The sequence below is a fragment of the Carlito syrichta genome, unplaced genomic scaffold (assembly GCF_000164805.1).
Source record: "Carlito syrichta isolate Samal-C Ts95f unplaced genomic scaffold, Tarsius_syrichta-2.0.1 Scaffold312196, whole genome shotgun sequence".
NCBI classification, from domain to species: domain Eukaryota; kingdom Metazoa; phylum Chordata; class Mammalia; order Primates; family Tarsiidae; genus Carlito; species Carlito syrichta.
The window spans coordinates 388,339-415,953 of record NW_007256292.1 but is presented as its reverse complement, the minus strand read 5'-3'; the positions used below and the strand labels follow the sequence as shown (position 1 = coordinate 415,953).

The 27,615-nt window shown below is 37.5% G+C and overlaps 1 protein-coding gene across 4 annotated transcripts; it reads left to right on the top strand.

The window, feature by feature from the left end:
• Positions 1-27,285, top strand: SELENOT (selenoprotein T). 4 transcript variants are annotated; one of them, XM_021718450.1, is made up of 6 exons: positions 1-233; positions 21,172-21,282; positions 21,826-21,952; positions 23,767-23,854; positions 25,918-26,071; positions 26,566-27,285. In XM_021718450.1, the coding sequence occupies exons 1-5, from the start codon at positions 97-99 to the stop codon at positions 26,040-26,042; spliced, it is 588 nt and encodes a 195-aa protein (XP_021574125.1). In that variant the 5' UTR covers positions 1-96; the 3' UTR covers positions 26,043-26,071; positions 26,566-27,285. The 4 variants fall into 4 exon arrangements, with proteins under 4 accessions (XP_021574125.1, XP_008067944.2, XP_021574124.1 ...); XM_008069753.2 differs by having other exon boundaries at positions 26,558-27,285; XM_021718449.1 differs by having other exon boundaries at positions 25,918-26,075.
• The last annotated feature ends 330 nt before the right edge of the window (positions 27,286-27,615 follow it).

Below are 27,615 nucleotides of genomic sequence, written 5' to 3'. Positions count from 1 at the left end.
GGATCGCGCCTGCGCAGTGAGGAGAAGCTCGCGGCTCCCGCTGGGGCCGGCGGCAGTCTCAGTCTGAGGGCGGCCGGCGCGGCTGCCTCCGTTAAGATGAGGCTTCTGCTGCTTCTCCTGGTGGCGGCGTCGGCGGTGGTCCGGAGCGAGGCCTCGGGCAACCTGGGCGGCATGCCCAGCAAAAGATTAAAGATGCAGTACGCCACGGGGCCGCTGCTCAAGTTCCAGATTTGGTGAGTTTGTGCTCCGGGCCCCGGCCGCCCTGCCGCGCCTCTTCTCGGCGCCGCTCGCTACGCAAAGCCCCGGCTTCGCGGCCTAGCCGGCGAGCTCCTCCTCCCTGGTCCGGGAGAACGGCGCCGACGCCCCCCTGCCCGGCCAGCCTTCTCGGGCCCTTCCGCGGGACGGTCAGGCTGCCCTCCTTTCTTCCAAGTAAACCACTCATTAAAAAAAAAATTTTTTTTTTAATTGCCACCGAGAACGGTGGGAACGGGTAGGGAGGGCGCGAGAAGGTGAAACGCGCCAGGGGCGAAGACGAGGGGACGCTTGTCCGGGCGGAGGGCCAGCCGGCGGCGTCGCGCCACCGCCAGCCGGTGCCTGCGGGGATGGGGATGAGTCGGCGCCCGTCGCCCGGCTCGCTCTTCCTGTCCGCCTCTCCCGGGCGGTGCCGGGCGGCCTCGCTGTCTGGCTGCGTGCAGGTTAATTCGGGCCGTGGGAGAGGCCCCGGGAGTGATGGGCGCCCCTCTTCTCCTGGACCTGCCGGGCTGGCTGTTGACAGCGGGAGGAGGGCCGGGGATGGTGGTTCTCAGGTGGCCGTCTCCGAAGTCGGAAGGGATGCCCTTCTCAACCTGGTGGGTTCCCTCCCCGCGAGACTGGCTCTTCTCTCCCGTGACCCCCACACCTGCATCCCAGGAGTTGCCTGCTCGGGCATCTCCTTCGACCCTTCACGTGTCTGGTGCGGCTTTGGACTGTGCTCTGTTAACGATGTTGTCGTTACCCCATGGCTAAGCTTGAGAAGCAGGGCACTGATTTTACCAGGTAAGTGGGTTGGGGGAGTTTTGAAAGGCCCAGCAGGTTTTTTGTTTTGTTTTTAAACCACCGGGATTGTGAAATTGCAGAAAGGAGAATCCTACGCCCCCAAAGATGGTGTTGCTCAGGATAAGGTGGTCAGATGAGTGAGTCATCAGAGTTCTGATACTTTGAAATGTTGGTGTTGGGCATAATTTACTTAAAATCATCTTTTCAAAACTTTTATCAATACGCGTGAATGCTGCTTCTCCAGCTAGCTTTTTGCTTAATCGTTGAAGACTAAATACATCTCTAAAATACAAATTTTAAAAATCGGTTTAAGATGACATTTAAGCCAGAGAGTTAGCAAATAAGATAGTGAGACTTTATTTTTGGAGTGAAAATCTAAAACATTGTAATTTCTTTCATTTAAAAAAAGCCAAAACAACTCCGTGTACAGTTTACTATGTGCCTGGGACATATAATCTTTCATATAATACTGCAAATGGGACCATGGTTTGACCATTCTTTTTTCTTTAAACTTTTATTAGAAAGTGGTAATCATTTTACCAACCTAAAGATTGTTAAGACTTGTGATACTTTTGAATTCAAGTAATTAAAATACTACAGTTTTACAATTAATATACTATTTTCTGTTTTCTACTTTTCTGTATCTTGGTTGCACTGTTGCATTTCCAAAATGCTCACCTTTTACGTTTGCTTGGATTGGAATACTTGTCATAATTTACCAGATATATCTTCCACTGAGGATATTCATAGCAAGGTTTTCAAAACGTGTATACAAATGTAGGAAAGGGCATGCAGTCCTTCAAATTAAACCTTTTTTTTTTTTTTTTTTTTGAGTCAGAGTCTCACTCTGTTGCCCTGGCTGAAGTACAGTGATGGGATCACAGCTCACTTCAACCTCCAACTCCTAGACTACAGTGATCCTTCCACCTCAACTTCCTGAGAGGCTGGGACTAGACACCTAATTTTTTTTTTCCATTTGTATATGTTCTTTTGAGAGATACCTGTTTATGTTGTTAATAAAGTTATTTGCTTTTTTCTAGCTGATTTGTTTGAAAATTTTTTTATTTTTTATTTTTGTGGAGACAAGGTCTTACCCAGGCTGGTCTTGAACTCCTGGGCTAAAATAATTCTCCTTGCCTCACTCTCCCGAAGTGCCGGGATTACAGGCCTGGCCCAAATTAATTTTTTTTAAAAAGTAGTAAGCACTTAAGTTGAATTTTTGATACTTAGTTTTTCTTTGTTTTTGTTTTAACTAAAGACTTGTCCAGAAAGTCTAATAATTTTATTTTGCAGTTACCCTGAGCATGTGCAAAAGTGCTTCAATTTTTTTTCTCTCTCTAGATGGGAATAACTTTGTTAATGTACCTACCAAATACAGGGAAACTTAGCGTGTTGTCCCCCCCCAAATTAATCTGTTTATAGTAAAGTAAATATTGAATTTTTGGTTTTGGTAGAATATTTTGGACATTCATTTGTAGGTTTGTTTGGGAAAGCAGAGGAAGCTAATACAACTAGAGAATAAACACATGGAAATTTTTAAAAATTCCATTTGAATTCTGTTATAAAATGCAGTTTTCATTAATTGGCACTGTTAACAATTAAGAGAGAACTATTTTACCTTTATTTCAGTTGCTCTTGTCCCTTATATTTATTATGAGTACTTTAAAAAAAATAATTGTAGCACAGTGTATCACCTGGCTGGTAATTGTATCACTTTTGTAATTGTTACTACAACAAAACAGCAACACAATGCCAGAGTTCAAACCTGCAGAATAGCTTGCCCCAGTTTCCTATTCTGCTTTGGTAAGTTTTTTCAACAAATTTTCGTCTACTACCTGCTCTGTGCCAGAAATTAAACCTATGCCAAACAAAACAGATATGACCACCACAAAAGGCCTACAAAATTGGCACGATATTACTCTGTGTGTCTGATTCTTTGATTTTTTTGTATCAATTACTTGAGCAATAATGTTAGATAGTTTTTTATGACATTGGCTTCATATTTGGGAAAAATTTTATTTGGACCTTTAAACATTGAACATAAAAAAGGAAGTTCTCTAATCACAGTATAAAATTCCCTTGCTACATTTTCCCTTTTTAAATTTTTATGTGTAAAATATATTCTGATAGTTACTCTTCGGCATGCTGTATGGCATGCTTACTTGCTTCATTTTTCTCCATATATATGATTTAACATGTAATCAAGTCTACACCATTTAAATAGCTGCAGTTTAAATAAATTACTGAGCTCAGCGTGGTGGCTCGCACCTGTAACCCCAGAACTTTGGGAGGCAGAGGCAAGAGGATTGCCTGAGTCCAGGGGTTTGAGACCAGCTGGGCAACTCAGCAAGACCTTGTCTCTACAATAAATAACAAATTAGCTGGGCATGGTGGCGCACGCCTATGGTTTCAGCTATTTGGAAGGCTGAGGCAGAAGGATCGCCTGAGCCCAGCAGGTCGAGGCTACAGTGGCTGTGAGCATGTCACTGCACTCCACCCCGGGCATCAGAGTGAGACCATTCTCAAAAAAATAAATAAATAAACAGATTACTAACTACAGCCCTTTATAGTTAATGTTTACTTGAACATTTAACAATTACTAAGAACAGTAGATTAAATGAAGTTTACATTTCAGAGCATAAGAATATTGCAGAATGTTCACATTTTTGTTAATTTGAGAATCCACTGCTATAATTTTGGGACAGCTAATTTCTTTTCTTTTTTGAGACTGAGTCTCACTCTGTTGCCCAGGCTGAAGTGCAGTAGCATGCTCACGGCCACCACAGCCTTGACTTGTTGGGTTCAGGCGATCCTTCTTCTCCAGCTTTCCAAGTAGTTGGAACTACAGGCTGGCTAATTTTTTGGCGGGGAGGGGGGGCCCAGACAATATCTCACCATGTTGCTCAGGTTGGTCTCAAACTCCTGAGCTCAGGCAATCCTCTCATCTCTCCACCTCCCAAAGTGCTGGGATTACAGGTATGAGCCACCGCACCTGGCTAGGACAGCTGATTTCTTTCTTTTTTTTTTTTTTTTTTTTTTTGAGTAGGAGTCTCACTCTGTCACCCAGTCTGGAGTACAGTGGCATGTTCGCTCACCGCCTGCCGATTTCTAAATAGTTTTAAGAGGTAAATGAAGCAACCGTTACAAAAACAGATTTTTAATTTAAATTTATAACAATTCAGCCTTTGCTTTCATAGTATGGTGGCTAGAAAGTAAAGACCTAAGGCTGATCTGGATGTTGATACTGATCGAGTAATATTAGTAAAATGCTAAATTGCAGAAATTGTGAGTTATAGAGATCATGTTGGTTACTGTAGACTTGATATATGCATATTCAGCACATATGTGAGCACCCTCTGTGTGCAAGCACTTTGCTTGGTGCAGAGAATTTGATTCAGTACTCTTAAGCACTTTATAGGCAAGAGCAGACACAGTCATTAATCCGTGAACCACACACACTCATACAATTGTGTTAAGTGCTGTGAAGAAAGGTTATGTGGTACCATGAGAGAGACGTAGTCAGGGTATCAGAGAACTTTCCATGAATAAATGAACTTTGAACTAAGATTTGAAGGATAAGATTTATTTAGCAAGAGCTTTCCGAGCAATAGGAATAACATGTGCAGGGCCTTACAGTAATAGAGAACATAGTTTACTTGAGAACCCTAAGGCTATTGACCTCAAAGACCAAAAAGAGCGTGATACACAACCTTGAGGGTGTGGCAGGCCGTGCTTAAGGATGACCATTTGGTTTCCTTGTGGAGACTTGGGAGTCGATGGGAACCCCTTTAGAGGGGCTTTTAGAGTTGTCCAGGCAAGAGATGAAGGAACTTAAAATAGAAAGGTGGTGTAGCAGTAGAAAGTGGAGAGACAAGTTTGAGAGATTTAGGAGGTGAATTGAGCACCTAATGGTGATGAATTATATAATTATGGGGAAGGAGAGGTGACATGAAGTGAGAGATGTCAAAGATGACTCCTGAGTTCTGGAGTGATGCTACACCATTCACTGGAATAATAAGCAATGAAAAGAAACACGTTTTATGAATTTCTCTTTTTTTTTTTGTTTTTTTTGTGGGAAGGAAGGAATCCTGAATTTGAAGACTAGAGACACATTAGCCAGGGGAAACTCCCACGTAGAAATTGTCATCTCTTCAAAATAGCCATAGTAACTGAAACTAGAAAACTTAAATGAACAGTTACTGTATTTCACCAAGCCTAAAATATAATGGGTTACACGATGTACTATTATTTTGTATACCACTTCGAAGGAAAAATATACTGCCATTTGAACAATGGCACACTAGAGATTGTAAGTTCTGATTTTTTTTTTAACAGATGCTAAATATAGCCAGTGTAGTGGCTTGTTTATAGCTTTATTTGGGAAGATTGCTTGAGGCCAGAAGTTTGATACCAGTCAGGCAAACCCCATTTCTAACTTGAAAAAATCAGAAATGCTGGATGTGGAAAAATAAACTTGCTATCAGTGAAATAAAGGAGTAGTAGGAAGTTGATCAGATAGCGGATTAGTAGTAGTAGGGTGGTACTAGAGAAGAAATAAAATGATGACTGCTACACCTACCAGTAGGTTAGATCTTAAAAATTATATAGAAATGTTAGTCACCATTTTGGTGTTTTTTTGTTTGTTTTTGGGGTTTTTTTTGCCTTCTTTTCTTTTTTTTTTTTTTGAGTTGGGGGTCATACTCTTGCCCAGACTAGAGTGCAGTGGCACCATCATGGCTTACCACAGCCTTATCCTCCTGTGCTCAGGTGATCCTTCCACCTCTGCCTCTGTAGTAGCTGGGACTACAGGCGGGAGCCAATCCTCCTGCTTTTTTTTTTTTTGGTTTTTAACTATTAAAAAAAAAAAATGGCCACCGCATCTAATTGAACACTGCCCATAATAGTTGTTTCCACTTAATAATGAATAAAGTACCTAGTTCAAAGCTTTTAGATGAGGGTAAAAAATGGCTGAATGATTTTAAAGGTTTTACATCCTCTTACAGAAAATGGAAATATGATTTCCTTACAGTTTGCCATTAAGGTAAGTGGTGGAAAATCAAGTTGAATGTATCATTTAGAAATACCAGCATAACCTCATACATTTGAACTGGTATAATTACTGGAAAATTGCTTATTTACTGGACTAACCATTTAGAGGCTCAGATTTTTATTCCATGTACCTCTTACCATCTGAATGACAGTAGATATATTACAGTACTTAATCTCTCTCTTTTTTTTTTTTTTTTTGGTTTGGTGTCTCACTCTGTCTCCCAGGCTGGAGTGCAGTGGCACGCTCACGGCCACTTCTGGACTCAGGTGATCCTTCTGCTTCAGCCTTCTGGGCTTAGGTGATCCTTCCAAGTAGCTGGAACCACAGGTGTGCACCACCACACCCGGCTCATTTTTTTGATTTATTGTAGAGACGAGGTCTCACCAAGTTGCTCAAACCCCTGGGCTCAGCAGTCCTCTTGCCTCGGCCTCCCAAAGTGCTGGGATTAGTTTATCTGTAAAATGAGGATGGTGCATTCCATTTACCTCTGGTATTCTGTTCTGTTTTGTACTGTTAGGCTTAAAGGAAAACCACTAAACATGTATTTGTGTTTATCTTCTTTTCTGTCTTTTTCATTTAAAAGGGTAGTTGGAGCCCTCTGGTTTCTCTGATGGTCATCTTCCCTGCTTTCCAGAAAGGACAATCATGTTTTCACATATCTTGCTGTGATTAGAATAGTTTGGGACTGCTGAGGAAGAAATTTTGTGTTTAGGTTTTAGCATGAACTGCTGATAATCGATTAAGTCTTGTAGTGGTGGTGACATATTCTGAAATGAAAACTTGGAACGTTTGGGAAACCCCCAGGAGATATAGAGAAGGGGCATTACTCTCACTAAGGGAAGAACTTGCATGTGTCCCTCATTTGGCGTGCCGAGGTGGGGGAAGGACATGAGGAGTGCTGGAGCCTGATTCTGACTCTTGAGATGGTGAGCCTGCTTGTGATAGAATGGCAGTTGAATTTTCCTCACCTGTCATCAGCTGTGATGATATACTCCCTTTTCCTTCTTTATTTGGGCAAAATTGTAGGCTGATTTCTTTTTGCCCACAGTCTTCTCAATAATGGTTGATGATATGATTACTCTTCCATCTCTGTCCAAAGACTTGTTCTTTAAAGCTTGTTATTTTGGCGTATTTGTAGGAGGGCTTGATGCTCACGTGCATCAGCATAGCATTTATTTTACATAATTTTTTTTTTAATGGGTAGAAGTTTATTTCTGAATTTGAATCCAGGGAGCAGAGCTGGACTCCACGTCTTTCTAAAATGGTTCTGCCAACTTTTTTTTTTTTTTTTGAGTTCAGGGTCTCACTCTGTTGTTCAAGCTGGAGTGCAGTGGCATGATCACAGCCCAATGCCCTCAACCTCCTAGGCTCAAACATTCCTCCTGCCTCAGCATCCTGAGTAGCTGGGACTGTAAATGCGTACCACCACACCTGGCTAATTTTTAAATTTTTTTCGATGAGATCTCACTATGCTGCCTAGGCTGGTCTTGAACCTCTGGGTTTAAGCAGTTCTTCTGCCAGCCTCCCAAAATGCTGGGATTATAGGTGTACACCATCATGCTTAGTCTGTTTTATATTAACTTTATAAATTCCCTTGACTTGGCTTATAATAGTTTTATGATTTTTTTGCTACTTAGGTAGACCATTTAACTATCATTCATGATATAATAATGTGAAGTAATTGCTAAACTCTGAATGGAAATAGTGTTCAAGAAACTCAGGCATTGCTTGGAGTTGAATTTTGTTGCTTTAATTCGATGTATTTGTTTATGGACAGCAAAACACAAGGGTGGACTGTTGAGTAAAAATAAGTATTAAAATATTGTTTCAATGGAAAAATATTCCATGCTTATGGATTGGAAGAGTCAACATTGTTAGGATGTCCATCCTACCCAAGGCAATCTACAGATTTAATGCATTACCCATTAAATTACCATCAGCATCTTTCTCAGACCTAGAAATGACAATACAGGAATTCATATGGAAAAATAAATGACCACAAATAGCTAAAACAATCCTCAACAACAACAAAAAGAAACAAAGGGGGGCATCACGCTCTCAGACTTAAAGCTTTATTATAAAGCTACAATAATCAAAACAGCCTGGTATTGGTACAAGAACAGGTATATAGACCAATGGAACAGGATAGAGATTCCAGAAGCAAAACCTCAATTTCTCAAACAACTCATCTTCGATGAAGCCTCCGCTGTCAACCACTGGGGAGAGGAGAACCTAGTCAGTAAATGGTGCTGGGAAAACTGGTTGACCACATGCAGAAGATTAAAACAAGACCCCTACCTATCACCATACACACAAATCAACTCTAAATGGATCAAAGACCTAAACATAAAACCTCAAGCTTTAAGAATCTTAGAAAATTCAGGAGACACCCTTAGGCAAATTGGAACTGGTAAGCAATTCCTGATCAAAACCCCAAGTGCCCATACCATAAGAGAGAAGATAGACAAGTGGGACCTCATCAAACTGACAAGCTTCTGCAAAGCCAAAGAAGCCACTGAGAGCAAGGAGACCGCCCACAGACTGGAAAAACTATTTGCCACTAGTATATCTGACAAAGGCCTAACATCTAGGATCTACAGGGAACTCAAACGTGCCAAAAAGAAGAAAGCAAACAGCCCCGTTACAAAGTGGCCAAAAGATATGAATAGACACTTCTCAAAAGATGACACATGAGCAGCCAACAGATACATGAAAAAATGCTCAGCCTTACTAGTCATCAAAGAAATGCAAATTAAAACCTAACTCCAGTCAGGATGGCTGTCATCAATAACTCAAAAAACATGCTGGAGAGGAGGGGGGTGGAGGACGGAGACACTTCTACACTGTTGGTGGGAATGTAAACTACTACAGCCTCTGTGGAAAACAGTTTGACGATACCTAAAAGATAAAAATCGGGCTCTCACATGACCCCGCAATCCCCCTACTGGGAATATACCTGGAGGAACTCAGATCACTCTATGAAAAAGATACCTGCACATTCATGTTTATTGCAGCATTATTATAATAGTAAAAACATAGAGCCAACTGTGCTGCCTATCACAGAAATAAATAAATTGTGCAACAAGTCTCTAGAACTTTTTCATCTTGCAACTCTATACCCACTAACCTACCAGTTTCCCACTCCCTAACCCTAACCTGGGGGGGGGGTACACCTCATCAACAAGGGTACCTGCATAACGAGCATTTGTATACCTAACTCTGAATTGTACCCCACATATTTAAAATAAAAAAATTATTTAAAAATGAAAAATTATGTCGCTTAGGCTAGAGTGCATTGGCACACTCATGACCACCACAGCCTCTACCTACTGGGCTCAGGTGATCCTTCCACTTCAGCCTTCCAAGTAACTGGAACCACAGGTATGCACTACCACGCCTGGCTAATTTTTTGTAGAGATGAGGTCTTGCCAGGTTGCCCAGGCTGGTCTCAAACCTGTGGACTCAAGCAATTCTCTCACCTTGGTCTCCTAAAGTGCTGGGATTATAGGTGTGAGCCACTGCACCCAGCAAAAATATTGTTACATTGTATTGCTACTATTTTGGAATTTTCCCATTTATAAGCTCCAAAAACAAGTGTTTTTAATTGAAAAAAATTGGCAATAAATCATGTATGTTATATGATACAGTTTTACATAAATTAGTTCATAGTTGTATGCTTTTTAAAAAGTTTGTTCTCTCACCCACACTTAATCTTGTCCCATCAGTAAATAGAGATTTGCATCAGCAGGCATAATATTCCATAATATAGGTATGCCTTTATTTAACCAGTACCTTATTGGTGAACATTTATGTTGGCCCAAATTTTTTACAAAATTACTTTGCTAAGATGAATATCCTTAAATACCTTTGTGTAATTGTCCAATTACTTTCATAAAAGTAAAGTGTTAAGATTAAGTCAAAGATGATCACATTTAAAAATTAGACTCCTACTGAAATGTCATAGAATGAGTTTTGAGGTTTTAAAAGTTTTTAGTTTTGTTTCACTGTAATCAGATAATGATGTTTGCTGTTTCTACTTTTTTGGTTTTCTTTGTAGCCTAACATAGGTGGTCAGTTTTTGTAAATGTTTTGTAGGCTTTCAGAAAAGAGGGTGTTTTCTATAGAGAAAAAAATCTGATCTATCTGTTGAGACTCATGTTTTGGTGATACCATTTGGATCTGCAATTTCTGTTTTTTCATCTTCTATCTCTGGTTCAGTTTTATACCATGTTACTTTTTTGCTTTAAGGCCTCAAGATATATAAATTGTGGCAAAAAAGTGTAATATTAAATTTACTATCTTAACCTTTCTTAGGTACACAGTTTATTAGTGTTAAGTATATTCATATTATTGTGCAACAGGTCTCTAGAATTTTTTCATCTTGCAACTGTATACCCACTAAACACTAATTCCTCCCTCTCTCCTTCCCCCAGCCCTTGGCAGCCACCTTCCTACTTGCATTTTCTGTGACTCTGACCATTTCTTTTTATTTTTTATTTTTTTTTTTTTTTGAGTCAGAGTCTCACTCTGTTACCCAGGCTGGAGTGTAGTGGCACACTCACGACCACTGCAGCCTCAACCTGCTGGACTCAGGCGGTCCTTCTGCTTCAGCCTTCCAAGTAGCTGGGACTGCAGGCATGCACCACCATGCCCGGCTAATTTTTTTGATTTATTGTAGAGAAGTGGTCTCAACATGTTTCCCAGACTGGTCTTGAACCTGTGGGCTCAGGCAGTTCTCTCGCTTCAGCCTCCCAAAGTGCTGGGATTACAGTCGTGAGCCACCGTACCCTACCTGACCATTTCTTACAACTTCATGAATGGGATTGTACAGTATTTGCTTTTGCTTTTGGCTTATTTTGCTTAATACAGTGCCCTTGAGTTTCACTCATGTTGTGGTAAATGGTAAGATTTCCTTGTTTTAAGGCAGCATACTATTCTATTCTGCGTATCATTATCCATTCATTGATTAATGGAGTTTGATCTGTTTCCATCTCTCGGCTGTTGTGAATAATACTGTCATCAATAATACGGTCATCGTGAGTGAGGAAATACCTCTTCAAGATCCTGCTTTGAATTCTTTTGTATATGTACCCAGAAGTGGGATTGCTGGACTATATGGTAGTTCTATTTTTAATTTTTTAGGAGCCTCCGTACTGTTTTCTGTAGTGGCTGCACCATTTTACATTCTCACCAACAATGCATAAGGGTTCCGGTCTTTCTGAATCCTCACCAACACTTGTTATTTTCTGTTCTCTTAATAGTGGCCTCAAAATGTGTTTTAATTTTACTTTTGGATTTTCTTATAGTTTTTCCACATCTCTTTTATCATCCTTTTCTTCCTGTTGCAGAATTTTTTTGGTTGTAGACGCTTATTTTGAATCTTTTTGTTACTGCTTCTGCTCTTTTTTTCTTCCATAGAAATGGGGTCTCACTTTGTCTCTCAGACTGGAGTGCAATGGTGGGATGACTCACTGCATCCTCTAATTCCTGGGCTCAAGCAGTCCTCCTGCCTCAGCCTCCTGAATAGCTGGGATTACAGGTGAACACCACCATACCAGGCTAATTAAAAAAAATTTTTTTTTTGTAGAGATGGGGTCTTATTATATAGTCGAGGCTGGTCTTGAACTTCTGGTCTCAAGTTATCCTTCTACCTCCGCCTCTTACAGTACTGGGATTACAGATAGGAGCCGCTGTACCCAGGCCTATTTCTGCTCTTTTGTTTGTGACATTTTTCCATAGTTCCTCAGGTTGTTTTTTTCTCCTTTCTCAAGCATAACTAACACACTGTCTTCTGCGTTAGAATGTTGCCAGCACCAAAATGTAGATTTTTGTCTGTTTTGTCTGATGTTGTATCTCTAAAGCCTAGAATGGTGTCTGTCATCAGTTAATAATTGTTGAGAAAATGAGTACATCCTGTCATACTCCACTGTGGTTGGTTTTGTGGTAATCTGTCCTTCTCATCCCCTCCCCCCTTATTAAATTTCTAACTGGAATAAAGATGAATGGTTCTCAATACAGTTACTTTGGTGGGTTTTTAATCTCGTTGGCCTCTGCTTCAGCTTGGTAGCTGTTATGGATAGGACCTGTAAAGCTTCAATTTTGAATACACTCTGCTATCAGTGATATTTTTGGCCTGGCTTCCATGCCTCTGTCGGTGGGACTAAACTTCCAGAATTCTGTATGCTACTGCCAGTTCTCTTCCTCCTGTCCTTATACCTTGACACACCCTTACTACTTATTCTGCTGGTGCTTTCTTTAAAACATCTATGTAGAAAGGATGTAGAAAGTTGGGAATGGGAGCAGGGATGGTACCTTTGCTGAAGGTGAAGAACAGCTGTCCATTTCTCCCTTTGGGATGAGCCTTAGATCTGTGAACTTTCAGATAGAAATTTTCCTGAAGGAGAGTTAGGTGATTTTTCTTAATCTTGCCCTGTCTACCTTATAATTGATATCATTTTCTCCTAGGTTTTGTCATTAAACTGTTATTTTGTGTCGGTGTTCAGTGTGATTTATTTTTGTGAGTTTTTGTGATTTCACAGTTTGAATAAGAATTTGATAGAGGCTGTACACCAAAAGATACATTATAGATTTTTCAATAGTTTTAATGTTTTAGAAGGTAATTTTGACTGGTGGAAAAAAGTGAGGAGCAGAGGGTAAATGATATAAAAGATTCCTGTAGTAGCTGTTATATAAATGAAAATGGAGCCCAACTGTTTTAATTAATGATTGGTTTCTATTCTGAGATTACAGTGCTTGCTTCTGAAAGTAGCTCAACTAATTGTATTATGATTTGGCATTATGAAGCCTAGCATTTGTACCACAAACAAGATGATCTTTTTATTAGATATAAGTTACTTTTCACTTTGACTAGGAGTTCATAGTAGTTAGGGAAGTAGTTATTTTGTTGATTAGAACTACTTATGATGGATTTGACTTGGTTATTTCAGCACTACAAATTGTGTTGCTATAATAGAATAACACACTGGGTAATTGAAAAATAAATTTCTATCTTATGGTTCTGGAGGCTGGGAAGTCTAATATGAAGATGTAGGCATCTGGTGAGGGCCTTCTTGCTGAGTCATCTCATGGTGTCACCTGTGTTGATTTATCTTCAGGTTTAATCTTGGTTACTAAATACAGTCTTAATGTTTCAATCAATCTAGTAACCTGCGTCCATGTTTTATTATTTTAAATTTTACTAGTGTAGAGAGGAGGAAAAATAGAATACAGATAGTTTATGACCTAAGAGAAGTATAATAGAAAGATATACCAGTAAAATTACAGTTCATTGTCTCCTTGTTCTTTTACTTTAAGGTGTGTTTGTAATTTGTATGCTGCTCTGTGGGCTTGCTTCTATGCTACCTTATAATCATTCCCCAGGGTTTGCTGTATATTTATCTCTCTGAAATTAGATTGTGAACTCCTTTAGGAAAGGAAACTAAGAAATACTTTATTCATTTGAAGTATTTAAGTGCTATTAACATTTTTCTAACAATGGTGATTACCTGCATACATGTGCCACTTCTACATGCCTTATTTCTCAAGTACTGTGGGAGTTGGATATTGCAGTGCAGATATTGCCCTACTCAATGTATAGGAGTGGATATTGTGACAAAGAAAGGTAAATGGACTTGACCATTGTCTTGTTGGTCAGGGAGAGAGCTGATTTCCTGACTTTGTATTTAGTGTTCTTGCCACAGTACTATTGCCTCATGAGGTCATTCTTTCTAGTATTATGACTCTTTGCTTTATTCTGCTTTGAGGAGAATTGGATTTTGGAGTCTCATGTAATTTGGGTGGTCTCACATAATGTAGATTCTAATTCTGGATCTGCCACCTACTAGTTATATGATCATAGACAAATTAACCTCCCTGAGTCTGCTTATTTATAAAGTGGGGATGACGAAACTTCAAAGGATTGTCTTGATTTGAATAGGAACACAGCTAGCTCCCTAGCTAGCTAGCTAGATTGTTCAAGGACATAGGTATTTGATGAAGTTTCATGGTTCCCCCCCATTGGATAATTCTGAACGGAAGAATTGAAACTGCTAAGCCCATTTTGTCCATCCCTTCGTTGTGCTTTTTGTTGAAAAGTCACTTTTGTTACATTTTGCATTCAACTCCAAGGTTTGTTTTTTAATAGCTTTTATTTGAAAAGATTATGTGCATCTCTTGTGTTTATCCTTTAGAAATATGTCTAAACCCTCTGAGCACCATGACTCACATCTGTAATTCCAGCACTTTGGGAGGCTAAGGTGGGAGGATTGCTTGAGCCCAGAAGTTTGAGACCAGTCTAGGCAACATAGTGAGACCTTGCCTGTTATAATAAATAAATGAACAAAATTGTCTAAACCCAAATAATTAAGTAAATAATACTGTCTAAACCCAAAAAGTCTTAGGTTTTGAAGTAGATTTTTTTAAAAAATGCTTTACTTTTTCTTCTCATTAAGATTATGACTCTAAGCTGGGCTTAGTGGCTCAGCCTGTAATCCTAGCACTTTGGGAGGCCGAGGTCAGTGGATTGCCTGAGCCCACGGGTTCGAGACCAGCCTGGGCAACTTGGCGAGATTTCATCTCTACAATAAATCAAAAAAATTAGCCTGTAGTTCTGGCTACTTGGAAGACTGAGGCAGAAGGATTGCCAGAACCCAGCAGTTGACCCTGGGGTGACCGTGAGCATGCCACTGCACTCCAGCCTGGGCAACATAGTGAGACTGCCAACTCAAAAAAGAAAAAAAAAAAGACTGTGACTCTAGAAAGAGACCCTTATTCACAAACTCCAGTTTAGCTATTTTTCAAAATCTTGGTATCACTCAGTTCTTATTTTTACTGTACCTTTTTGGAGATGAAAGAGTCAAAATGAGTGAAGATTTAAAGGTTTTTGAGCAGAATTAGACATAACATACTGTCTTTGCCTTGCTATAACAGAATACCACACACTGGGTAATTGATAAAGAAAAGAAATTTTTTTCTCACAGTTCTGGGAAGTCCAATATGCAGGTGCAGGCATCTGGCAAGGGCCTTCTTGCTGAGTCATCCCATTATGGAAGGACAAAGAAAGGGCAAGAGAAAGCAGCCTCACCTCCCATTAGGCCCTACTTACCAACACTGTTGCATTGGGGATTGTTTTCATAACATGCTTTTTGGGGGCCACATTCAAACCATAGCACATAATAGTTAAAATGTTAAGTCACTGCTACAGCAGGTTTCTGTGTTTACATATGGAAAGCATTTATATAGCGATAACTTATGAACCTAAGGTAGTTTTCTGAAGAAAAATATAAGGAGGATATAGTACAAACATTTTTGTAAATTTTTTTGCTTTGTTTTGTGGAATGTTATATGATGCAAGTGGCAGTTGCACAAAAGCTAATGAAAGAAGATAATTGTAAAATTTGATGCTACAAAGATTAAATGCTCTAGGGACATTCTTTTCACTAAACTACATAGAACATGGGAAGTTTTTTAGAGAAAAAGAATCAGATGATTGAGAGGTTCAGAGTAATTAACATGATAGTGCATTCATCTCATTGGGTTCCCTAAGATCCTCAGTACAAGGTTTGTTGGTCTGTTGATTGATTCACAGGCTTTCTGGAGGGAGACACTTTGCAAGATGGCTCTTCTGCTCTTGAGGATTCTAGCAGTAGTTACTGATTCAGACAAATATTTTGCTGGTTTTGTGCAAGATGCAAAAGAGGAATGGTAATGAGGCTACCCTGGTCAGAGGAGAAAGAACATGCAATTATTTCTCAAGAGATAGGATATTTTAGGTTTAATTTTTTTAAAAAATCCAAAGACCTTGAAGATTTGGGATTAAGGGAAGGTATAGAGCTATTGAACAGTTTTGAGTAGCAGCTAAATAGTATCAGAAGAAGATAACTTGGGCTTATAGGAGTTATTATAATGTGCAGTGTAAAATGAATGTGCTAATAAGTACAAAGAAAATACATGAGACTTTTAGAGTTACCTGGCTATTCTGTTGGAGATTCTTATAAGCTGTCAATGGAGTGGGGGTAGGTGGAGAAAGAGGAGTGACAGGAAGCTCAAGGATAATTCTTAAGAGATACCAGTTAGTTTGTAAGCTTCAAATTTTTTTTTTTTTTTTTTTTTTTGAGTCGGAGCCTTACTCTGGAGTACAGTGGCACTCTCACGGCCACCACAGCCTTGATCTGCTGGATTTAGGCAATCCTTTCACCTTAGCCTTCCAAGTAACTGGAACCATGGGCACGCACCACCATGCCTAGCTGATTTTTTGATTTATTGTAGAGATGAGGTCTCACCATGTTGCTCACACTGATCTTAAACCCCTGAGCTCAGGCAGTTCTCTGGTCTCTGCCTCCCAAAGTGCTGTAATTACAGGCGTGAGCCAGCACCCAGCTATTATTTTATTTTATTTTTAATGGGGGATTTTAGGGAGAATGGAAGAGTGTAGAATGTAACGCTAAAAAGGAATTTTATTAGTACGTGAAGACATAAGAAACAGACTTGGAAGGTTCACCTAAGATTTTATAGATGTTTATTTTGTGGCAGAGCTGAAGCTGGAATCCAGATTGTCTCTTTTGTGGTTAGTTCAACTGAGGGGACTATTAAGAGAAGCTGGTAATTTAGATGAACCTTGCTTGATAGATAGATGAAAGAGGTGAGAGGTTAACAACCATCCAGATGGTTCTGTTCATTCAAGAGATAAAAGAATTAAAAAGTCATTTTTATAAGAAATAGATACTATTAATTTAGAATTTATGAGATGATTCACAATAGACTGGGAGTGGGGAAATAATTGGAATTATGTAGACCACATAAATTTTTCTATAAAATATCAGCTTAAAACAGATTCTGTCATACATTGTCATTTGAATGAATAAGTACACCTATGTCAACATTGATCAAATGTTATTATATGTCTGCTTTGTACTAGGCACTGTGGGAGCTCTAAAGACAAAAGATAATCTCAATCTTTAAAGACTATAGTATATTTGAGAAGACTACATATACACACAAATATAACAGTAACTCATATTAGGCATCATGTAGTAAGCACCATACAGATGGCACTGACAGTATATGCTAGGGTAATTTAAAAGGAGAAAATTCTGGTAGGATCTTGAAGAATTAGTAAGAGTTAGGTAACAGGAAATTGAACAGTATTTTAGGGATAGTGGTTGGGCATTTCAGATATGGAATCAGAAATATATAAGGCATAATGGGGTATTAGGAGTCGAATAATTCATTTACACTGGTAAGACAGCAATAATTAGGCTGATACTCACTAGTACAGAATTTTGAAAGTCAGGCTAGAAATTCAAGTTAGTGCTCTAAGGAATATAGAAGTGAGAAAAGTTTTCACATAAGTAAATGCTGATGGAATCTATACTCGGGCACCTGAATTGCCTGGGGAAAGGATAGAGGGAAAGCAGGCATACCAATTATTAGTTAAGAGGCAGCTATGGGCATGTGGCAACAACTAGTCTTAAATCCTTTCTCATTTAGTAATTATAGAAATACTAAGAAAAATTTAAAAACAAATTGGATTTTTAACACTCTTGACTCTTAATTGGTATTCTAAATTTTCTCCTTAATTCTTAGGTTCTTATTTTACCTTGATGAGATTTTCCTCCTGAAGTGATTCACTGATAATGTATTACTCTGATGCTATCAAATATTTGATAAACCTAAAATTCAATTAACCTGGTTTTCTATATTCTCTTCATTGTGTCTTATTCTTGTGGTCACTAGCTTCTGGTTTTCTTGTATCTTTGGCATAATGTACAGGGAAATCTTTTGTCATAGACTCTTCCATCAAGAATCTATAAATTGCTTAAGTTCCTCAGTTCTTCCTGGGGAAATAATTTTATCCCTTTACTCTGGAAAGTATTTTTTTAATTACAGATTTATATGGTATGTAGCCACATAAAAAGCTGCCTTGATAAAAAGGTGTTTAATAATAAGTGGTTACTCACTTATCTGCACCTTGAAGGAATTGTCTCTTGTCAGAATTCTTCATATACTACTTAATGTTTTTACTCTTTTCAGTATAAATTGAGGTATAATTCACATGCCAAACGATTCACCCTCAGTGCATTTTTATAAATTGTTAGTCTGATTACAAAAGTAAAATATATTATGTTCTATGCTAATTCATTGGCCAAGCTAGAAAGTTCTCTTGGGTGCTTTGTTTATTGCTTTCCTGTTTATCTTGTCCTTTTTTTTTTTTTTTTTTTTTTTACCTTTGTGGACTGATTTCAGGTGATATTTGCATAAACTCGGTAAAGATCACCCTAAATTTTTTAGATGCCACTTTAGGCTCATTTTGTGTGTGTATTTACAGTGGTAGACACTGTCTCTCTAAGAGTGAGGCAGCTGGAAGGGAAATCCTGATTTTATATAATGTAGTTCCTTAACCTGATAAACTGCCACTCTTTAGTGCTGTTTTTGCAAGTTTAAAAAATTCAGCAAATCTGGTCCACGTTTTTATCTTCATCCAAAGTGTGTGAGCATTCCTGTTGCATTAATCAGACTAGTTTATTATTTGCTTCCTAAATAACCTGTTTCTTGTATGGCTTATAGAGCATTTTGTTCAGATTTCATTCTGTAAAGCACTTAGAGCAGGTGATGCACCAGACAAATATCTATTACTTCTTCATTTACTAAATAGAACAAGGAGAAAGATTGCATCTAAATATGTAATGGTCAGTCTTTAATGATCAGTGAGCTTTCAGAACTGATCAACGCTGTCAGCAATTAGAAACCACTATTTACAAAATATCTTCTGATTTTTTTTGGCAGGGGGTGAGTTGGAATTCTTGGGTTACAAGCAGCGGAAACCTTTAACTGGCTTTAACAGTGCATTTGGAAATGCATATAAAAATTTCTAAAAGGATACTGGAATTCAAAGGCAGAGATACAGTAAATATTTGAATGAAGGAAATAATGCATTGCATGTATAACCTTGGAAAAGTTACTTAGTCTCTCTGGGCTTCATTTTTTCCCCTTCATCTATAAAAAAGGAGTTTTGACTAAATTAACCAAGTCTCTAGTTCTCAAATTATTGCATTAAAAGTTAGATACTGTTATTTTAGATAATCAACCGTTTTGTAAACACCAGTGCAAACTTGAAAAAAAAAAAAATTAGGTAGCACTTCTGGGTTTTAAGGTAGTTTGTGTGTGTATTTACAGTAGTAGACACTGTCTCTCTAGGAGTGAGGCAGCTGGAAGGGAAATCCTGATCAGTTAGGCTTATAGATTATCTAGATTATTTTTGTAAAATGAAGGCAATATTAAATGTTTATTTTTATTTGCTTTTTTGGTGTAAAGAAAATATTTAAAATTTTCTTACCGAAAAAGCAAGTATGGCAGAATAATATTGGATGATTCTAGGTAAAGGCTTTATATAAGATCTTTATACTATTCTTACAACTTTTCTGTAAACTTGAAATTATATCACATTAGTAATATGAATTCAGAAAAACCCAACATGCTTGTTGGAAAGAATAAAAAATATAACAGTGATAAAAGATAGGTGGATGTAACGGTAAGGTATCTGGAGATACTCATAAGTTCATTTAAGTATAGAAATTTGTCTCTCTTTACAGAATATACTTTTAAGGGATTTCATCATTTATAAATATTTCATTCTAAATGGAAATAAAACATTCACTGTAAAGAAAAGCTGATGAATTTCTCACTGGTTTTTTTTTTTAATTTTCTTAACTTGAGATCTGCCAATATATGAACTATTTCATGCTCTCAGATATAAATCCATGCTGCTCCTTTGGGTTGATAGTGGTGGTTGATAGACATTTTGGTTTTTTGGTTTTTTTTTCCCTCGACTGACAAATCTGGCACCTCAGGTTTTACTCTACTAACTTAATTATTGAGCCTGCTTCGTCTGTATAAAGCATTACATTCATTGCTTTATGTATTTATGTGTTCCTAATCTAGAACGTGCCTAACAGCATTCCCTGAATTTGTCAGCAATACTGTTGATATGGTGGTACTATCTCCTTTATTTCTGTGTATATGCACTCTGATGGCATTTTCCCTTTTTTTGCTGAGGCAACATATATTTGAGAATGAGTTGTTCACAGATTTTAATGGAGAAGATTGGATGCTTAATTTAAAGAGTAATAATAGGCTGGGTGCTGTGGCTCAAGTCTATAATCCCAGGACTTTGGAAGGCCGAGGCGAGAGGATTGCCTGAGCCCACAGGTTCAAGAACAGCCTGGGTAATACGGTGGGACCTTGTCTCTACAATAAATCAAAAAATTAGCTGGGCATGGTAGCGCGTGCCTGTAGTTCCAGCTATTTGGAAGTCTGAGGCAGAAGGATAATGCTGGGGTGGCCGTGAGTGTGCCACTGCACTCCAGTCTAGGCAACAGAGTAAGACTCCAACTCAAAAAAGAAAGAAAGAGTAATAATAAGTATATTTTCTGTCCATATTGTTGAAAATTAGCTTCCCCATCTTTGCTTTTGTTTGCAAAGAAGATTCAGTTTACAGTCAGGGATCTAAGAGTTTAGACTGCATTGCTCTTACTGTGATTGAGCAAACAAGTTTGCCTGGCTAAGGGCTATGTGGGAATAAGAACCAGAGTTCCCTTCACTCATGGCTTGGAATTCTTTTTAAACTTCCTCTGCCCCAAATTGAAAGTCCCTAGTTCAGATAAGAACTGTTTTCATTTCACTGTTTATACAAGTAATGATACCAAAGAGAGGGTCAAATCAGTGTCAGAGCTCAAGATATGCTGAATGTAAAAAGGTATTTGTTGTTCATCAATAATCCAAATCTATAAAGGTTAATATCCTTTGGAAAAAAAGTTTATGAGGCTGCATTATTGGCGAATATATAGTTTAATAGCCTAAGGATTTGTTAGAGGGAGAGATAACTGAAATATGTGAAATTTGTAAAAAAACAAAAAAAAAACCCAAAAACCTCCATGTACCCACCATCCAGGTACCACCATAGTCATTAATAATTTGTGACTGAGCTTGAGAAAAATCTGCTATTTTGGTAATAATTTTTAGATTTTGTCTAACTGAAAAATAAATCTAGGTGTATTCTAAACCACTTAATGGAACTTATTTTTCTTCAGTGTTTCCTGAGGTTATAGGCGGGTGTTTGAGGAGTACATGCGGGTTATTAGCCAGCGGTACCCAGACATCCGCATTGAAGGAGAGAATTACCTCCCCCAACCAATATATAGGTAAGTAAATTTCAGTAACTTAAAAGGAAAATTATTTATTTGACTTCATAACTTTTGTTAGTTGGCTTAATTAATTTTCTTGGTCACTGTAATTTCTTAGTTGATTATAAGCATATGCAGAGAGCACTGCTGTATAAAAAGCAACTTTATTTGACCCAAATATAGAAGACTCTTTCTATAAGAAGGAATAGGGTCATTTCAGAGAGGGCAACAACCCTTCTGTAGATGTGTTTTCTAGTATTTTTTTTATTTGTGGAAATAGACCAAGAATCCTAAATTTGTATAGAAAGTCAATGGTGTTAAGATAATAGTATCATATCCTTAAAGGCCAATTCTGTATAATTTTGTAAGTTAATTTTTTTGATTTAAAAGGTAGTAAACATTTTTGTTTTAAAACTGCACAATAAACTGTAATTGCTATCTTATTCTATAATTTGTAATTTTTTGGATTAGATTTGATGTCTAGAAAATATACATACATTTGAATTATCAAATTTTAAAGTAAATAAGCTTCTGATGGATTTATTTCTTTTCTTTTGATAGACACATAGCATCTTTTCTGTCAGTCTTCAAACTAGTATTAATAGGCTTAATAATTGTTGGCAAGGATCCTTTTGCTTTCTTTGGCATGCAAGCTCCTAGCATCTGGCAGTGGGGCCAAGAAAATAAGGTATGTTGCTTAACAGCTTTGATAACTTTAGGTTTGTAGGATGTCAGTGGAAAGATTTTTAATGATTTTTGGGGAGGGGGGTGTGTACTTGTTACTGATTCACTTGTTAACATGTATTACTTCAATTTCAGTTTACCTACTTTTCTCTCTGGGCAAGTCACTTTGACCTTCCTGGCCTGTTTCATATTGAAATGTCAAATATGATTAGGTCTTACCTTTTATTTTGGGGAGGATAGCAAGGTGTTACTTTAGTAGAACATGGGCCGAAATAATTTATTACCTGATTTTGATTATATTACTTACATCAAATACTACCCAGCAAAACATATGTAATGTGGGTCTTTTATACCAACTAATATTGTATTTGTGGATTGATCTACATTTATTGAGGATTTTCATTAATTTGTTCTTATCAAAACTTTCTCTTTTAATTTTTTTTTTTTTTTTTTTGTCTCATGTTTGTGGGGATCTGTTTTGCAAATTGCCTGAAAGAATCTGTATAAATGTTGTGCTATTTATCTTTTCTTTGAAGGGTCATGCTGCAACATACATTCTTTCTAGACTGCTCTTATTTTCCTTAAAGTAATTTTTTCTGGAGGGCCTATCATTCTGTCATAAGTGGTTCTAATTTTGATTTCTCCCTTGGATGGGATTTCTTAGGCTTCCTTCTATGAAGAATTCTTTTTTTAGAGCCTTTTATCTGGTCTTGTTCTTTAGTTCTAGACTAAATATCTTTAGTAGACTTCTACATAGCTGTACTTCTTTTTCTTAGGGAACCACTTATTTCCAATAATGGGCAAAACTTCTTAACATAAATGTCCTTAGGTGCTACATCTAACTGAAGTATATTTCTACCCTGTTAGTAACAAAATGTTGATTTGTAAGGGGTTAAGAATTGGAAGCTGAATACTTATTGATAATGTTTTGTGATTATATTTATTAATTGATTTCATATTGTCTTTAGTGCATTTTACTTTAGTAGACTTATGTGCACCATCGTTGATCTACTGTGGAAGAGGAATGTACTTGAAAGCTGTAGATTTTATGATATTTTCTTGTGTATTGTTCCCATGGCAATAGACTTATGTTCCCAAATGGTAGGGCAGTTCTTAGGAAATCAAGCCCCACCTAGCTCCTGTGTGGCAGGAAAGGAAGCTTTTTCTCATCTGCTGTGGACATTTGATTGATTTATTTTTCTAAAACAGCTTGCTATGAGTTGGCATCCTTACTACACTTGACTTTCTGTTCAGTGATTTTGTTAAATTAAAACTTATCTATCCAACAAGGAATATCTATCCTATTCTGGGAGCATATAGATTTGCTTTCAAAACGTAAATGGAAGTACATCCGTATGCCAGTACTCTCTCTAACCTCCTTCTTCCTTAGTTTGACTTTAAATGATTTGAAACATAAACAGGTCGGATTGAATACATGGAATTGCTAATTATTGCATCACTATTCTCTTGTGAATTCACATATTATGAAAATGATAAAGTGAACCATTCTCATGCTCCTATTCTTTTATTTACCCTGTTGGGATTATTATGATATCTCCTAGAAATTCTGTGTACATTATGAATATCATATATAAGTGCTTCAGCTTGTATAGAGCTGTGAATTAATATTGCATTTTTCTTGCTCTATGTTTGTATAATAATAGTTTGTATGGGAACTTTTAAAGTAGATTAAAAAGGGGATTTATCAAAGTAAGAATGAGACTATACATTTGTTAAAAATTAATGTGTCTTAAGATATCAAATTTTTTTGGCTTCAGAGTGACTTTGCCTATTGTGCTTAATTATATTTTCTTTTAGGTCTATGCATGTATGATGGTTTTCTTCTTGAGCAACATGATTGAGAATCAATGTATGTCAACAGGTGCATTTGAGATAACGTTAAATGGTAGGTTCTGAATAGTTTGCATTTTGTGACAAAGTGTATGTGATTTATAATGAGCATCAAGCTTTACTGATTTTCATAACAATAGATGTTTATGTGAAAGAAATGGAAAATTCAGGAAATAGAATTAAGAAAATGTCAACTTATTATCTGTCCTTAACTCTACTTGAACTTTACACATTTTTGAATTTCTTGAAGAGTTGGTCCTCTTCTTATGTCAGATTGTTTCTGTGGTCCTCATCTACTCCCAAAGCTTTAAAACAACATCTGTATGATGACCCCTGAATGTGTATCTCTTGACCTCTCTTCTAAAGTGCTGTTCGCAGGAATCTTAAACATAAACTCTCCAAGATAAACTCTTAAAAACTGCTTTGCATGATTCTTGTACACTCATAATTTGCTCCTGGCATTTCTTGTTTAGTAATGGCACCATCATTTGTCTACACAGTTGCCCATGTCTGAAACCTAGGATAGCATCACTTCTCCCTTACTCCCTATATTTAATGGATTGCCAAGAGTTCCACTGCCTAGAGTTTCAGAAATCTTCTGCTCACCTACACTGCTGTCATCCTAGTCCAGGCCATAATTACCTTGTTTACCCTCTTATCTATTCTCCAAACCAGGGGTTGCCAAATATGGCTCATGAGCTAACAATGGTCTTTACATTTTTAAATGGCTAAAAAAAAAAAATCGAAGGAATATTTCGTGATGTGTGGAAATTACATGACATTCAAACTTCAGTGTTTATAACTGAAGTTTTGAGTTTCATCAGTGAGAAATTTGTGGAAATGTATCTCTTTTGTTATATATAAGTACCTATATAATATCCTTGATTTGTCTCTTGGTCTGTAAAGCCTCAAATATTTACCATCGGCTTCTTATAGAAAAATTTACCAATATCTACACTAAACAACAATTTTTTTTTTTTTTTCTTTTGAGTTGGAGTCTCACTGTGTCGCCCAGACTGGAGCACAGTGGCCGCTCCCGGCCACTGCAGCCTCGACCTGCGGGGCTCCGGCGATCCTTCCGCCTCAGCCTTCCGAGTAGCTGGAACTACAGGCGCGCACTACCACGCCCAGCTAGTTTTTTGATTTATTGTAGAGATGAGGTCTCGCTGCCCAGGCAGGTCTCGAACCCGCGGGCTCAGGCAATCCACTCACCTCAGCTTCCCAAAGGCGCGGGATTACAGGCTGAGCCACCGAGCCCGACTCTGGATATCTTTGCTAGCTGAAAATGTTGCTTTCTTGGCCCTTTACAATTTGGTGACCCCACTCTAATCCTTTCCACCCCCGCAGCCTCCCTTGTACCATTCCTCTTCTGTATTTCCCTCAGCTTTTCTGACTTTCACTTTTACTATGTTAAGCTCCTTTCCAGCCTTTACAAAGGTTTTCTACTCCTGTGAACCCCCATCTATCTGTCTTGGTAATTTTTGTTTTTCTTTTTGATCTCAGTTTAAATGACATTATTACTTCTCTTACTAGTCAATGAAAGGGGCTTACTTACCTGTCTCATAGTATGGTAGCACCTTCTAGTTTTAATTTAATTTTAAAAAATTTTTTTTCTTTTTAAATCAGGAGTCTCACTCTGTCACCCAGGCTAGAATGCAGTGGCACGCTCATGGCCACTGCAGACTCAACCTACTGGGCTCAGGTGATTCTTCTGCCTCAGCCTTCCAAGTAACTGGAACCACAGGCGTGTGCCACCACACCTGGCTAATTTTTTTATTTATTGTATAGATGAGGTCTCGCCATGTTGCTCAGGCTGGTCTTGAACCCCTGAGCTCAGGCAATCCTCTTGCCTCCACCTCCCAAAGTGCTGGAATTACAGGCTTGAGCCACTGCAGCCTGCTAATTTTTAGTAGACAATTGTAATTTTGCAGCTATTTGTGTACTTTTGCAATTTCCTCTATGAGAATGTAAGCTTCCTATGAGCAAGAAGCTCTGCTCTTTTGCTCACTTTTGTATCCCCAGTTGTTTGCATAGACACTCAATAAATATTTGTGGAATGAATGTAAATTATAAAATCATCTTTAATTTTGTGAGGGATGGTGTCATTTATTTTTATAGATGTACCTGTGTGGTCCAAGCTGGAATCTGGTCACCTTCCATCCATGCAACAACTTGTTCAAATTCTTGACAATGAAATGAAGCTCAATGTGCATATGGATTCAATCCCACATCATCGATCATAGCCCCACCTATCAGCACTGAAAGCTCTTTTGTAAGTTGTTTGAAAATTCAATAGCTATGTTTAGGTTTCTGCTAATTCTTCACAAATCAGCAAGTTAATAGAAATTCCATATATTAACCTTGAGTTTTCGATTTAAGATTAAACAGAAGTGTTCTTCATTAAAGTTGGTCAGTGTATTAGTAGAACTTGAACCTGCCAAAATAAGGTTGTGTTAATAATTTTATCTTCAAGATTTAATAATTGGGCCTGTAGCTTTTTTCTTACTCCAAACTTCTAATGGCCAGAGTAGATAGGTTATGCTAGAGTGGATATATACATTTCCTATCTTTACCTTCAAATAGAGTATGCAAATTCTTTGAACATGCTCAAGATAGAAAATAAGCAAATATGTGAACACAGATATTAGTTAACTTTTGCTTAGCAGAGTTCTTTTCTGATCAGTGAGTTGACTTTCTAAAAGAGTTTTTAATGAGTGAATTTTGAAATAAAATATTCTTTTTTCTGTGTTTCTTTCAGACATTAAGGGATTTTTGCAAGAGCAGCGTGACTGACATTATGAAGGCCTGTACTGAAGACAGCAAGCTGTTAGTACAGACCAGATACTTTCTTGGCAGGCTCGTTGTACCTCTTGGAAAACCTCAATGCAAGATAGCTTGTCAGTGCTGGCACATTTTGGAATTCTGCACATTCGTGGAGTGCAATAATACTGTATAGCTTTTTTCCCCTCAAATTCACCCAGTTAATGTTTTTTGTTTTGTTTTGTTTTTTAAAGAAAGGTAGACATTAGTTCTTGTAATTTTTTTTAGTCATATTTGAAAAAAGTAGAAACTTGAGTTATAATTTGATTTTTTTTCAAAGATGTCTGTTAAATCTGTTGTGCTTTTATATGAATTTCTTTTTTTATAGTTTAAAATTGATCTTTTTGGGAATACAGCTGAAGTTCCCAAATACTTTATAAGATTTTATCAGACATCTCTAATTTGGCCATGTTCAATATTGAAGATTGTGAACAGTGCATTATATAAGATTATGGGGGAAATCCTATATCCAGAGTACTCTACAAATTTGTGTGTATGTGTGTATGTGCGTGTGTGATTATCAGAGAACTACTAAAAAACCCAACTGCTTTTTAAATCCTGTTGTGTAGTTCAAGTGTCTTGCCTTGACCAATCTAATGAGTTGATTAACTGGGCCTTTATACTTAATTAAATAAAAAACTAAACAGATGTGAGTTAAATAAAAAAGTTTCAATTTATTGCTCAATGTACCTGTTAACATTATATATAGCAATTTTTTGCCTAAATTTTTGTGTTTGATTTATAGATAATTTAATAAGGGACACACTTTAGATTCACATATAAATAATAGGTTCATTTGCCATTTTTAGGATCATTGAAATTTACTTTATTAAAGAAAGTTAACTTAAACCTCTTTATAACATTGATACTAGGTGAATAGAGGATACCTGTCAAATAATTTAATTTGTTACATCATATATTAGAATTTTATTGTATTGAAGAAACAAAACTTTTAAATTTTTTAAATTTAATTTTAAAATAGTATTTCAGAGTTCT